General features: G+C 52.5%; 1 protein-coding gene across 1 annotated transcript; it reads left to right on the top strand.

Annotated features, from left to right (window-relative positions):
• Positions 1 to 675: 675 nt before the first annotated feature.
• Positions 676 to 12,140, top strand: PSMD13 (proteasome 26S subunit, non-ATPase 13). Its single transcript, XM_069471912.1, has 13 exons — positions 676 to 845; positions 2,474 to 2,552; positions 5,118 to 5,152; positions 5,238 to 5,293; positions 5,867 to 5,910; positions 6,102 to 6,188; positions 8,106 to 8,277; positions 9,250 to 9,329; positions 9,407 to 9,532; positions 10,034 to 10,096; positions 10,741 to 10,821; positions 11,004 to 11,120; positions 11,651 to 12,140. The coding sequence occupies exons 1-13, from the start codon at positions 751 to 753 to the stop codon at positions 11,744 to 11,746; spliced, it is 1,131 nt and encodes a 376-aa protein (XP_069328013.1). The 5' UTR covers positions 676 to 750; the 3' UTR covers positions 11,747 to 12,140.
• The last annotated feature ends 2,332 nt before the right edge of the window (positions 12,141 to 14,472 follow it).

Raw genomic sequence — 14,472 nt, 5'->3', positions numbered from 1 at the left:
CCACAGCGCCATGTTCCCACAGCCGGAGTCCACGGGTCTCCTCGGCCCCGCCCCCGCGCGGGCCCCGCCCCCGCTCAGACCACGCCCAGAGCGCCACAGCCCCGCCCCAGCCCCACAGTGCCATGTTCCTGTAGCCGGAGTCCTCGGGCCCGCCCCGGCCCAGCCCCCGCGCAGGCCCCGCCCAGAGTGTCCCAGCCCCGCCCCGCGCCTGCCCCACGGCGCCTGGTTCCCGCCCCTGGCGCCCCCAGTGGGGGCAGTTCCCTGGCCTAGTCTCTGACCTTTCACCCGAGAGACCAAATCAGGAGCCTGCTCTCTCTGCCCTGCGCTCGGCCATCTTTCCGCCGGGATAGTGATGATAACTAATACTCCCGGAGCGCTTCCTGGGGTCAAGCATTACATTTACACTTGCGACACCACTGCGAAGGCACCGTTGCCATCCCCGTGTGAGGGGGAGAAACTGCGGCTCTCGAAGGCTCACGCCACGAGGCCAGGCGACGGCCGACAGGACCGCAGGCCCCACACTCTTCATCGCCTTCCTGGCACGGCCCGGTGCGCGGGAGGACCGGGCAGAGGATTTCACCCGCAGCGCCGGGCACGCCGTTACCCTGACAACCAGAGGGCCGCCGCCTGCCTCGGCGCTCCCGGCATGCCCCGCGCCGCGCGGCGCCGGAAGTGAGTGAGCATTTCCGGCCGCCATCCCCGCAGCGTTGACGTTTAGGTGGTGCCTGTGCCCGGGGTCTTCCCGCAGACATGAAGGACGTACCGGGCTTCTTACAGCAGAGCCAGAGCTCCGGGCCCGGGCAGCCTGCCGTGTGGCATCGTCTGGAGGAGCTCTACACGAAAAAGTGAGCCCCGGGTCCCGGGGACAGAGCGAGGCAGAGGGGCCGGGCGTTGATGGGCCGAGGGCGCCCAGGCCGGAGTGGGGAGGCCTGAGTGGGGCCGGGCGAGGCCGGGAGGTGGGCTGAGGAATCCGAGGGGCAGGGCCGCGGAGCGAAAGGGGTGACCGCCCACGGGGACGAAGGAGCAAACCTGTAGCCAGGACGTCTGGGTCTAGGATTCCCTGCTTTCCTAACCGAAGTTCTGCGGCTGAGACTTCTGACCTCCCTTCCGGTCCCACCGAGAGGGTTCAGCGATGGCCTGTGATTTGAGCTCTCAATTCCAAACAAGCAAACACTTCCAGGCCTAGGTTGACACCCCCTTTTGGGAAACAGATCCTGGTGGCTTGTACTTAGCCTTGTCACAGTGTGGCCGTATATACAGTTACCTTTCTCGCGGTCTGGAGCGGACAAACCAGACGACAGTGCGGTTTTGTTTTCTTTTGGTTCTGCAACTGGTTGGACGGGTCAGCCACTGCCCCCTCTCCCATCGTCCCCACTTTCCACTGTATTTCACGCTGGGCTTTGTGCCCCTAGAGAGATCTTGGAGTTTGGGTTTGCTTAGAAATGGGATGACTTTCAGAACGATTAAATTGTTGCTACTGAGCACCAACGTCTTTTAAAATGAGTAGAATAAATTGCTAGCATTGGGCTAGAACTGTTCCATAGGAAAATAACGCCTCCTGTGGGTACTTCCCTGTTAACAACTCTGGCATTTAACATACTACCTTTCTCACAGATATTCCATACATGTTTTGACGATGTTCAGCATTCAGCAGCCTTCTGCTCTTGGCAGTTTTTGAGAGCAAATTATTAGTGTTTGGCAAATAATTGCTTGTGTTGAGTAGTACTTTGTATTTTTCCAAGCATTTTATCTGCATTATTAAATCTTGGCCTTTGGTTTTTGGATTAAGTGCTACGTCACTGTCCTAGTGGTTTTCTATATATTAGCTCATTTAATCCTTTGTTTATCCCATTCACAGATGAGGAAACTGAAGCTCAGTTTAATCACCTTCCCTGAGATACTCAGCTAGTAAGTAGAAGAGCTGGGGTTTCGACTTAGATCTGTATGATTTCAAAGTTCTGGTTTCCAATCGAACCTCACAGTAGCCCTTTGAGATCATCTAGAAAGGTGTCCTCCATTTCATAGGTGGGAAAACTGAGTCTTAGAGAAGTGAGGTGATCTGAAGGTGACATAACCAATGAGTAGCAAGGCCAGGAAAGGAATTGAGGAATTAGCTTCTGTGTTAGCATTCTTTCTGCTACACAGTAGAGACTATTAGTAGTTAGTACAGGTTCAATATACCTTATCTGAAATGCTTGAGAGCAGAAGTATTTTGGATTTTGGAATGTTTGCATTATATATTTACTGGTTCAGCATCCCTGATCCAAAAATCCAAAATCTGAAATGCTCCAATGAGCATTTCCTGTGAACCTCATGTTAGTGCTCAACAAGTTTTGAATTTTGGAGCATCTGATTTTGGAGTTTTGGATCAGAGATGCTCGACCTGTATTTGTTGCGTGGTTGGACTGGCAAGGCTGCAAGTGCCTGTGACTGGATATCAGTTTTTAAGTCTCAAGGGCCTTATGTTTTTCAGGTTGTGGCATCAGCTGACGCTTCAGGTGCTTGACTTTGTGCAGGATCCGTGCTTTGCTCAAGGAGATGGTCTCATTAAGGTAAGTAATTTACCTTGTTGGGTCAGGCTGTATGAATGTGCTCAAGGACTTTCTAAAATAATAGATGGGCTTTATGATAATAAACTATACCCATTATTCAGCAATCTTTTTGAGTCAGGTACTGTTCTAAATGCTTTATATATTTACTTTCATTTTTCGTAAGAATATTAGGAGGTAACTACTATTTTTGTCCTTTTTTTAATGTAGAAGCAGATTAAGTAACTTATCATAGGTCATAGGTAATAAGTGACAGAAGAGGATTTAAACGCAAACATTCTGGCTTCTTCTAAAATTCTAGCATGCTCTGTTATAGCATGCCCCGGTATCTTATTATTCATAGACTGTTTTGGTTTTTTGTTTGTTTGTCTGTTGTTGTTGTTTTTTAGTACCCTACTTTTGGGAAACTGTTATGCAAAAATTAAAAGTTCCAAACCAGTTAGAGGGCGGGCAGGACGTAGAGGAGGATCCCTACTTTTGGGAAACTGTTATGCAAAAATTAAAAGTTCCAAACCAGTTAGAGGGCAGGCAGGACGTAGAGGAGGATCACCACAGGAATCTTTCAGATAACCGCCGTCTCTCCGCTCGCCCATGCTGACTCTGCCTGCTTGCCGGACGCTTTCTGTCCTGGGTGGTGTGAAAGACAGAGCACCTTTTGTGCTTTGGTGGAGGGTGGGCGGGATCAGAGGGGGAGTCCTGCATAATATCATGCTGCCTGTGTGATAGAGCACTTTTAGAATTTTCTCAACAAAAAAAATTCGTATTCTTTCCTGGCCTCCCCCAGACCGCCTGACAGACCCTCACAGGTTTGCTCATCGGAAGCCTGCTCTGTGAAGTCTTTTGCGACATCTTACTCTCTGATGCCTTTCTTTGATTCTGAATGAATCAGAGATTTATGCCAGCATGGTAACTGACAGCTAGCTTATAATTATAGCTTGAGTTATTTCTCCTAAGTACATTATATTTACTCACAGTGAAGCTGACCACCTGACTACCCCACCACCTGAGCTCATAAGGTTTTCTTGTGGTTTATACCTATCAATTTGACATTTTAGTACTCAAAGGAACTTATAATTATCTATAAGCCTAGAGATTTTGCTGGGCATTCTATCTTCTAGATTATGTGAAAAACTGATAAATGAGAACTGTCTTAATACTTGTTCCCTAAGATTCTATATCATTGTAATAGATAATTCATAATATCTCTTTTTTTTTTTTGAAACAGAGTCTCTCTCTGTTGCCCAGGCTGGAGTGCTGTGGCGTCAGCCTAGCTCACAGCAACCTCAAACTCCAGGGCTCAAGCGATCCTCCTGCCTCAGCCTCCCGAGTAGCTGGGACTACAGGCATGCACCACCATGCCCGGCTAATTTTTTCTATATAGATTTTTAGTTGTCCTTATAATGTTTTTCTATTTTTAGTAGAGACGGGGTCTCGCTCAGGCTGGTCTCGAACTCCTGACCTTGAGCAATCCACCCGCCTCGGCCTCGCAGAGTGCTAGGATTACAGGCGTGAGCCACCGCGCCCGGCCAGATGTCCTTCTGTCTAACTGCTCTTCATTCCTTGAAACGCAGTGTTACCGCTTCTGGAATAACCTTCTTTGCAGCCTCTCCCTTAGGCTGTGCCTTTTTTTTTTTTTTTTTCCTTCTTGCTCTTGAACTCACGGTATTGTCATTTATTTGTTTAAAGATTGTTTTCTGGCCGGGCGCAGTGGCTCACGCCTGTAATCCTAGCACTCTGGGAGGCCGAGGCGGGTGGATCGCTAAAGGTCAGGAGTTCGAGACCAGCCTGAGCAATGAGCGAGACCTCGTCTCTACTAAAAATAGAAAGAAATTATCTGGCCAACTAAAATGTATATAGAAAAAAGAATTAGCCGGGCATGGTGGCGCATGCCTGTAGTCCCAGCTACTCGGGAGGCTGAGGCAGTAGGATTGCTTAAGCCCAGGAGTTTGAGGTTGCTGTGAGCTAGGCTGACGCCACGGCACTCACTCTAGCCTGGGCAACAAAGCGACACTCTGTCTCAAAAAAAAAAAAAAAGATTGTTTTCTCCACTAGGCCAGGAGCTACTCAAAGACACATCATTTACGTATAGTACTTAGCATAGAGTCTGAGGAAGTGCTCAAGTGTGTGCTGAATGCCTAAGAAATTGGATAATGCTACATAATTAGCCTTAACCTTCTGAAATCTGAAGGCACTCCATTCTGTTTGGTTAGCGAACATTTCAAACTGGTGATCTATTTTACTTAGAGTACCTTGGAGAAAGAATATAGGGGTAGGTCTTCAGGAGATTCTTGTAGGTCTGTGCTCCAATTCCCAAAGCTAGAAAGAAATCCTAATTGTCTTTACTAATCCGTTGGTGATCATTTATGTGAACTTAAACAAGCTTACTATGGGTCTCCTGTCATTAAGCAAACATTTATGCATTGCTTACTGTGTGATGGGCATTTTGGTTTGCAAAATCATAGCTTGATAACATTGATTATTGTTTAACTAAAAACAATGTTTGGCAGGTCTTGATTTTTGCAGACTGGAAGACATCCTATAATTTCTCTCCATATTTTGGTTTCACAGCTTTATGAAAACTTCATCAGTGAATTTGAACACAGGTAAAACCCTTTTGTCAGTTTTTTACTTTGAAAATGAGTGTATCGATATTCATTGACCTTCAAAGACTGGTGGTTTTTATTTCAGGGTGAATCCTTTGTCTCTGGTAGAAATCATTCTTCATGTCGTTAGACAGATGACTGGTAAGTCCCACTTTGTTTCGTCAACGAGCAGATCCAAATGGTAGTTAAAATGCTCATGAAATGTAAGGTAATTGAACTTTTGTATTTTAATAGACAATAGAAGGTTTTTAGCTTATAAAAACAAAATGGCAGCCAGACATGGCTCACACCTGTAATCCCAGCACTCTGGGAGGCCAAGGCTGGAGGATCGCTTGAGCTCAGGAGTTTGAGACCAGCCTGAGCAAGAGTGAGACCCCGTCTCTACTAACAATAGAAAAATTAGCTGGGCATCATGGTGCACACCTGAAGTCCCAACTACTCGGGAGGCTGAGACAGGAGGATCACATGAGCACAGGAGTTTGAGGTTGCTGTGAGCGAGGCTGAGCCATGGCACTCTACTCAGGGCAACAGAGTGAGACTCTGTCTCAAAAAAAAAAAAAAAATTATATATATATGTGATTTTAAGTTATGTTTGTATTATACCTCATGGTCTAAACTAAAGGTTATCCTACCTGAAGGTGTCTTGGTTGGTAAAACTAGTCTATAAAGGTGCTCTGTTCGTGGTTCTTCTGACTTTATTCCTTTCTTTTCTAGATCCTAATGTGGCTCTTACTTTTCTGGAAAAGACTCGTGAGAAGGTAAACGTGAAGTTTAAGCAATACCTTTTAGAATATATGTGCCTTACAGTTTGTGGCAGTGCTCTCTGTCCACACCTTTAGGGACCACAGCGTCTCTGGTCATGAAAGTTAAGCTAATGTACAGGTAGCTGACTGACTTTGTTAGTCCGCTGCCCACATTTCTGAGATTCTCTGTTTTTTGGTGTCTTTAGGTCAAAAGTAGTGACGAGGCAGTGATTCTTTGTAAAACAGCAATTGGAGCTCTGAAATTAAACATCGGGGACCTGCAGGTCACAAAGGTGAGATCACCGTAATATGGATTTATCTTTAGTTTAAAAAGTTGTTTATCACAGTCAAAAGTGTCTATTTAAAAGTATTTTTAAATAACAGGAAAGTTGCAAAAATAACACAAAGAACCCCTAGATTTCCCGTTGTTAACCTTTTACCACTTTTGCTTTATTCTGTGTGTATATGTATAGTTTTTTTTTCAAAACCATTTAAATTGCTGAGATGTGACGCCCGTTACCCTTGAACGAAAGCCCCCCTGCACGGCCGCAGCCCCCGCCTGTCACTCCACGTGGCCTTGCCGGCGTGAAGCCCGGGTGTCCCCTCGCCCGCAGTCAGCCTACTCCCCACCGACAGGTCGTGGGCTGCGCCTCCGTGGTCCTTCTGCCTCCTCAGTGTTGCTGAAGTTTCCTGTCTGGGTTCTTACGTTCATTTTAGTGCAGTCTGGGATAGGTGTGGGTTGGGTGGCAGTGAGGCCAGCCCGTGTGGTCAGTTCACCTTGTTTAACCGGGCTCTGCGCGGGTGTGTGTTGGTTTTGGTGGTCGTAGTAGTAAAGACAGTTTTGGGGTTAAAAGTATTCGTGTTCTCACTGCCCTAGAAACACTTGTTGTCGTTTGCTGCCTCTCAGTCTTAGCCCTACGTGCACAGCTATGGCATTTTGTTTAAATATTTCGTACGTGCCAGAAGCTTTACGTCACCGCAGAGAGCTGTGGTCCGTGGGTCCCCCGCAGCCCAGGGACGCAGCAGCTCCGCCGGGCTCCCACGGCCTTCGGCCACTGTGCGGGCGAGGCTCCCTCCCTGCTGTGTGTGTGTCCTGTGCTGAGTACGCTCCAACACACTGGCTCCGCACTAGGCGTCAGAGCCGCCGTGTGGACGTGTGTAACCAGTGCGTTTTTACTTGTGTGTGGCATTCCCCTGTGTGCTTCACAGCATACGTGTCCAGTCTCCTGCGGAGGGCATCTTGCCTGTTTTTTCTATTTCAAGTATTGCTGTTACTAGTATTTCTGTGCCTGGTCCCTGTGTGCACGGGCAGAATCTCACCAGGGTACGCTCCTGCAGACTGCAGGTATGAGCCCACACACCTGCACCTTTATCAGACGTTGCCAGGTGTTTCTCCAAGGTGGCTTGTGCCCCCACGGCAGTGTACGACACTCCCAAAGCTCTGAATTCCCCACACTTCATACTTTCACACTGTTGGACTCTTGCTGGTCTGAGGGAAGGGAAGTAACGTCTCGCGGGGGGTTGAATTTGCATTTCTCAATTACTAGCGGATTATTGCCTGTTCCGGTCATATCTCCAGTTCCGTCAGTTGCCTGTTAATGTCTTTTGCCTATTTTTCTGCAGTGCTGCTTGTCACCTGATCGCGTGTGGGAGTTCCTTACGTTTCCTTGGTCAGGATTCCTGATTGGTTTCCTGTGCTGTGAATGTTGCTTCCTAGTCTGTACCTTGGCTTCGTACTTTTTTTCTGTCTTTTGAATGAATTGAAGTTTTTCATTTTAATGTGGTCACATTGATCAATCTTTGCCTTTGTGATTTATACTTTTCTTTTTAAGACAGGTTCTTGCTCTGTTGCCCAGGTTAGAGTGCCGTGGTGTCAGCCTAGCTCACAGCAACCTCAAACTCCTGGGCTCAAGGGATCCTCCTGCCTCAGCCTCCCAAGTAGCTGGGACTACAGGCATGCGGCACGACACCCGGATAATTTTTTTTTTTTTTTTTTTTTTTTTTTTTTGTGATGATGGGGTCTCAGTATTGCCCAGGCTGGTCTCAAACTCCTGGCCTCAACCAATCCTCCCGCCTCGGCCTCCCAAAGTGCTGGGATTACAGGCATGAGCCACCGCACCATGCCTGTGGTTTATACTCTTTATCTTGTGATGTATTACTTTAAAAACCTTTTAAGTTAAAAAGAAAGACGATTTTCCTCCTTTGTGTAGGAAACAATTGAAGATGTTGAAGAAATGCTCAACAACCTCCCCGGTGTGACCTCAGTTCACAGCCGTTTCTACGATCTCTCCAGTAAATACTATCAAACCATCGGGAACCACGCGTCCTACTACAAAGACGCTCTGCGCTTTCTGGGCTGTGTGGACATCAAGGACCTGCCAGGTAACGTGGGCCGTGGAAGTCCGTGTGACACGGGCGTGTTCCCCAGACGTAGCGACGTGGGGTGCGTGAGGTGACAGGTCTCAGACATCACTCAGATGGATTCGTCCTCTTTTGAAGCAAAGGTGGGAAGATTTGTTTAAGCTTTGGTTTCCACATTATATTTGTCTCTGGCATTTAATTCAGCTGAAAATGCAGCTAATTCCTCCCAGCCCCTCTCCCGTTCCTTCTCTAGGGTCTCACTGCCCAGGTCAGAGGTTTTTGCAGGAAGTACAGGATGTACGTCCCTTCCAACCACCCCACCCCTGCAGCTGAGACCCTGGTTCTGGAATCTGAAATTGCAGACTTCTGGGAATAAATTACAAAACCTTCGAAGGATTCGAGTGTGGAAATAAAAGTGACCAGTGGGTTTGGGGGAAAGTATAAGAAATGTGTTTTTAGAAAAGAGATTTTTAGCATGTTTTAGATGTTTCTCACAACATACTATTGAGGCTCACGAGACCAGCAACACTTAAAAGTGTTGATGCAGTTCTGGCTACTGTATCTCGAGAAAAGTGTGTTAAGAAGAGCAACTAATGTGGTCAAGGGAATACAGGACTTGCTCTATAGGAACAGAAAGTACATTAATTCTAGACTAGAAAGAGGCTAAATTCGGTAATGTGAAGATAAATAAAATAAGAGGTAGCGCTACTTCCCACAGCCGGTAAGGATTTAGGGACTCGTTACTCTAGGAAGCAGTACAGGCTGAAAATACGGGAAGATTCACATAAATTTAGGACAAAAGTCATAAATGGCTGTGCTTCCCACAAAACTCGTATGGTTCCCTAAGTCAATCCAGTACTTGAGAAGAGGTGGCTGATGTTAGGCTTTGTAGTTTAACCATTCCAAAGAATGGTTTCTTTACCTCTTTGTTCCGTGAGATTTTTAAAGCCCAGCGGGACTGACTGTCGTAACCGGGCCTGTGTTGCCACTCAGTGTCCGAGCAGCAGGAGAGAGCCTTCACGCTGGGACTGGCGGGACTTCTCGGCGAGGGAGTTTTTAACTTCGGAGAACTCGTAAGTTGGTCCTGGGCTCGGCCTCTTTAACAAGGGGGAGACCGGCCTTTCTCTCCGCTGACCGCCCGTCCCCACAGCTCATGCACCCTGTGCTGGAGTCGCTGAGGAGCACGGAGCGGCAGTGGCTGATCGACACCCTCTACGCCTTCAACAGTGGCAACGTGGAGAGATTCCAGACGCTGAAGACGGCCTGGGGCCAGCAGGTGGGTCTCCAGACGCGCTGTTCATTCACTGATCCAACAGATGTTGGTTGAGCTGCACGCCGGGCACACGGGGAGGAGACGCCGGGCACACGGGGAGGAGACGCCGGGCACACGGGGAGGCGACGCCGGGCACACGGGGAGGAGACGCCGGGCACACGGGGCGGGGGGGGGGGGAGGAGGGGGGAGAGACGAAGACAGGCAGGTCCCTGCTCTCTCAGAGCAGGAGCTGAGGGGTTAGGTGGCCGCAAGATCTGGCCCAGGGCTGCGGGGCAAGCGTAGGGGGTGTTCTGAGAGGATGGACTAGAGCAAGGGCCCTTCGTCCGTGCTGGGTTGGGGGGTCTCACAGAAGGTGTCCCAGAAGTAGCTACAGCGTGAGCTGTTTGGACCTGCCCAGTTGCTTTCTGTTCAGCGTGCTGTGGTGGAGAGAATTCCAGAGCCCAGGTTAGGAAACTAATCAGCACAAACGTGGACGGCGACGTTCTGTCTTTCTGCACTTTACAGCCTGACTTGGCGGCGAACGAAGCGCAGCTTCTGCGGAAGATCCAGTTGCTGTGCCTCATGGAGGTAAGCGCATGCCGGAGCTGCTCTTCTGTGGGCCCGGCCAGGTGAGGTCCTGCAGGCTGCACGCTGCACACTGCAGGCCTCCCGAGCGCAGGTTAGAACCTCAGTGACACTTCTGCCCCTGCCACCCTGCCACCCTCCACTTCCCTTCAGCAGCACTTGCGTTTGAAGTTTGTAATGGGGCTGAGCTCAGACGACCCCTCCTCAGGTCTCCCGGCGGCTGAGCCGAAATGCAACGGCTGCTCCCCCGACCCTAGCACGGCTCCTCCTCGCGGCACAGCCACGCCCGTCCGTGTGCGCGCCCGTCTGCCCACACTGGGGTTCAGCTTCGTGAGGACACGGGCCCTGTGTTTTGGTTCACACCGAGTGGTGGCCCACATCGGGCCTCACGTGCTCATTCAGGGACCGAATGATGGTTATCGTTAGAAAACCCAGTAAAGCTTATTTTCACCGTTAACCTTATCTAAGTATGGAAACATTGTTCTTAGCAGGACACGTGACCAATATTAGGAAACTTATAATGTTGGGGGTACTAATACGATGATTTCTATTTTCAGAGCAAGAATTGACAAATGTATCCTAATCAGTTAGTTCTCTGACAATTTTTATTTGGAAAAATAGTTTTAAATAATGACAATTTTTTTCAGATGACTTTTACACGACCTGCCAACCACAGACAACTCACCTTTGAAGAAATTGCCAAAAGTGCCAAAATCACAGTGAATGAGGTACGGTCCCCGGACTCAGGATGTCACGGGGGCAGAGCTGCCACCAGGAGGAGGCAGGACTCTGGTGTGAGCGTTCTGCTCCCCAGACGGTCAGGGACGACAGGGGAAACGGCTCCCGAGTCTCAGAGCCACCGAGTCCCTGGTGTGTCCGGGCGCCTTACGCGAGCCCCTCCCCCGCACAGGTGGAGCTGCTGGTGATGAAGGCCCTGTCGGCGGGGCTGGTGCGAGGCAGCATAGACGAGGTGGATAGGCGCGTCCACATGACCTGGGTGCAGCCCCGCGTGTTGGATTTGCAGCAGGTGACGTGATTGAAACCCACACTTCACTTGGTGGGTTTTCTGAGTTGTGTCTGTGTCCTTCGTTTCCCTTGGAGGGAAGCCATTTGGGAGGGAACGGCTGTTAGACAGGAGGGTTTGGAGAACGTATTACTGTTGTCGGGTTTCTCTAAGAGCCTGATAGAACGTAAGTCGGGGATTTGAACCCTGCATTTAAAAGCTTATGACGACAACAGTGCTGGTTGTGCTGAGAGGCCTGTTAATCCTAAGGTCGGGGCCCCCCGCAGTCACGCCCCTGTCCTGTGATCTGAGCCCCATCCGTCCTGTTCACGTCGGCTGGAAATCCGACCACTGGGTTTCCTCTGCTTTCTTTCCTGCAAGATTTTATAAAAATGTCCTTTGGTAAGAATTGACCGGGCAGTCCTCTGAGCCCAGCCCCCACCCCCGCCTGGCTCAGATGTCCTGGTCAGAGCTGCCAGCACGTGCTGCGGCCTTGGCCGCCTGGCCTGTGACTCGCGCGTGTCTCAACGCCCGTGGCCCTGCTTCCACTGCAGATCAAGGGAATGAAGGACCGCCTGGAGTTCTGGTGCACCGACGTGAAGAGCATGGAGATGCTGGTGGAGCACCAGGCCCACGACATCCTCACCTAGGCCCTGCCTGCCTGCCTGCCTGCCTGGAGGCAGCGTTTCTACGGCAGGTGACACTGGCTGCTGAGAAGATTCGCATTGAGTTTGGGTGGGGGTTGGGTCCCATGTGGAGTGGAGACTTGCTGTGAAAACAGGGAGACGGCGCCTTCGTGGGTCTCCCCTGCGGGGAGAGGGGTCCCCAGGTCTCAGTTTGACGAGGGAGGAAGTGGCCCTCCGTCGGAGGACAGGCCCCCAAGGTTGATCTCCGTCTGCATCTACCTTTGCGAACACCTTTTGCAATGTGGCTCGAGAACGTCCCTACAATAAACACCTTTGCTTTGTTCTTTTTGTGGTTCTGCTTCCTTGGGCTCAGCTCCCAGGTCAGCCCTCGCCTGGTGAAAAAGCATGAGCTGGACCCCAGGGAGGTCGTGGGGGCTTTGGCCTCGGCCCTGCTCTCCCGGCAGGTCCGGGGGCGCGGAGCCTGGCCCTGAGGACCGAGGAAGCTGGTCCCATCTGCCCTCGGCGAGCCGGGCGTCTGCCCTGTGCTCCAGCCCACAGGTCCCCGCTGACAGGCGTCCACACCCTGGCCACCACACGGCATGCAGAGCCTGCGGCTGCTGTGGCCCAGTGAGCTGGCCCTGGGACGGCGCGGGGCGAGGGGCGAGGGAACCACCGTGAGGGGCCCCGTCTGGGCATGGGGGGCGCACAAAGAAGAGTCGGTGAACACAGGTGGAAGGAGGCTTTAATGCGACCACAGCCCTGTGCCCGGCGTCCGCGGAGGCTTCACGCTGTGGAGCTCTTCTTGTAGCTCTCCAGGTGGCTGAGCACCCAGCCCGCAGGAACCAGGAAGCTGAGGAACATCATGGAGAGCCCCACGGCCTGCTCCTAGTGGGGAAAGCACAAAGTCCACCCAGCCGCGTCACTGAGGGAAGCCGTCCCCCTGCCCTCCGTCCCCGGAGTCCCACCGTGTGGGACTCAGCCGCCCTGCCCCTCCCTCCCCAGCCGTGTGGTCTCTGGCTTCAGACCTCTCCCGTGGTGGGGTCACTGTAGTGAGTCACCACTGTCATCGCCAAGGCTGGCAGCCTCCAGCCCTCAGCAGGCGCAGCCCGGGGCTTCTGTCCCTGTGGGGGCTGCTGGTCACAGCCCCTCCTCTGCCAGGAGCCTGCCCGGCTGCCTGTGCCGCCTCGGAGGGCTGCGGTTCACGCTGGGCGGGCGTCAGAGTCCCCGCCCAGACACGGTGCCTGCGCTCTGGTTCCCCGGGGCCCTGCGTGTCGGGGGCCCTGCGTGTCGGGGGCCGCACCGAGGGCAGAAACCGGCAGGATTGTAAGTCGAGGGTGGACGAGCACAGGGCCCCCCTCCACGTGGCAGCCCTGCCCAGAGGCCGGGTGGTGCTGCGTCTGGCCGTGCCCCTCCCACCCCCCCCAGAGCCCGGGTTCTCAGTGGCTGGACTCACAGAGCCGGGTGTCACCCTGACTCAGTTTCCCCCTGAAGCGGGGCCTGGCCCAGCCCCCATCCCCGTTTCCCAGAGCTGAGTCATGCCAGGTTGCAGGCAGGTCCTTTTGACTTTAGCCCCCAGACGTTCAAAAGCAAATCTGGCCTAGGATAGAGACCTCAGTCTGGGCACAGGGCTTAGTCACATGACCTTGGGCAAATGACCTTCACGACCTTGGCTTATTTCTGCTTGAAACAGAGACACCCGTAATCTGCAGTGGAGAAGGTCGACTTGGGTTTCAGTTTTCCCCTGTTCTCGCCCCTGACCCTTGGAGCAGCCGCACCCTTGCCCTCTGGCAGAAGGCGCAGCTGGGGCACACGCCCTTTGCCCTTTGCCGGAAGGTGAGTGGGCCCCTCCCCACCGCGGGCCGTCCTGCAGGTGAGGACTGGGGGGACCCTGTTCCTGGCATTCAGACTCCAGGGCGGCCTCTCCCCTCTGCCAGCCAGACCTCTGTGTCACCCAAAACCCAGGAAATGGCCGAGTTCTCGGGACTCCCCACTGCTGCCTCGGGGGTCACTTACTGCCGGGGAGGTGGGGGTCCTGGCCGGCTTGGCCGAGACGTGCAGCTTGGGAACCACCCAACACCGCAGCGGGGGCTGGAGCAGCCGGAGGGCGGGGGGCAGCCTGGGCATGGTTCTGCGCTGGGCTCCTCCCTGAGCTCGGCTGGGCTCCCGAGTGTCCTCTGCTCACTTGGGTGTTGGGGCTTTTTATAGCCGGAGCAGGAGCTACAGCTGTCCCCTCCTGTCACAGGGCTGGGCAGGAAGGACGCCTGCTTGGAACTGGGTGACAGCAGGCCTCAGACCAGCAGTCCCTGCCCTGCTCTCGCTGATGTGACCAAGGGCCAAGGAAGTCAGGTTTGAGAATGCAAGAGGGGACAGTGACATAATTTTAAAGTAAAATAAATGCCGGGCGTATCCGCCATGCAGCGCTATGTCGAGCTACTTTAAAATTCTACCTTAGGGATTCCTGCCTGAGCTCTGCTCACTCCCAACCGACTCGTCACCGCCCGCCGGAGTGGCCCCGAGCAGCCCCAGAGCAGCCCGGCGTGCCGAGCCTGGCTCCACACATGCGGCCTGACCGGGCGGGCTCTGCTCCTCCGTGCTGGTGGGCGGCCCTGGGGGGAAGAAGTTCAGCACTTTCTGGGGGCCCACTGCGGGCAGGGGGCCCTGTCCGACCCCAAGTCCCTGCCCTCGGGGCGCACCGGGGGGTCGAGGTGGCCAGGGCCAGCCATGCTGGGTTGGTTGGGCTCCAGCCCAAA

The sequence above is a fragment of the Eulemur rufifrons genome, chromosome 6, assembly GCF_041146395.1.
Source record: "Eulemur rufifrons isolate Redbay chromosome 6, OSU_ERuf_1, whole genome shotgun sequence".
Lineage (NCBI taxonomy): Eukaryota > Metazoa > Chordata > Mammalia > Primates > Lemuridae > Eulemur > Eulemur rufifrons.
The sequence above is the reverse complement of the archived record's forward strand: the minus strand, read 5'-3'. Positions and strand labels throughout refer to the sequence as shown.

Bases quoted from the DNA above. Each gene is read 5' to 3' on its own strand.
- PSMD13 (XM_069471912.1), top strand. From the start codon at position 751: ATGAAGGACGTACCGGGCTTCTTACAGCAGAGCCAGAGCTCCGGGCCC. The intron at 9,533-10,033 runs GTGGGTCTCCAG...TGCACTTTACAG, and splicing joins AGACGGCCTGGGGCCAGCAG to CCTGACTTGGCGGCGAACGA. The intron at 10,822-11,003 runs GTACGGTCCCCG...TCCCCCGCACAG, and splicing joins CCAAAATCACAGTGAATGAG to GTGGAGCTGCTGGTGATGAA.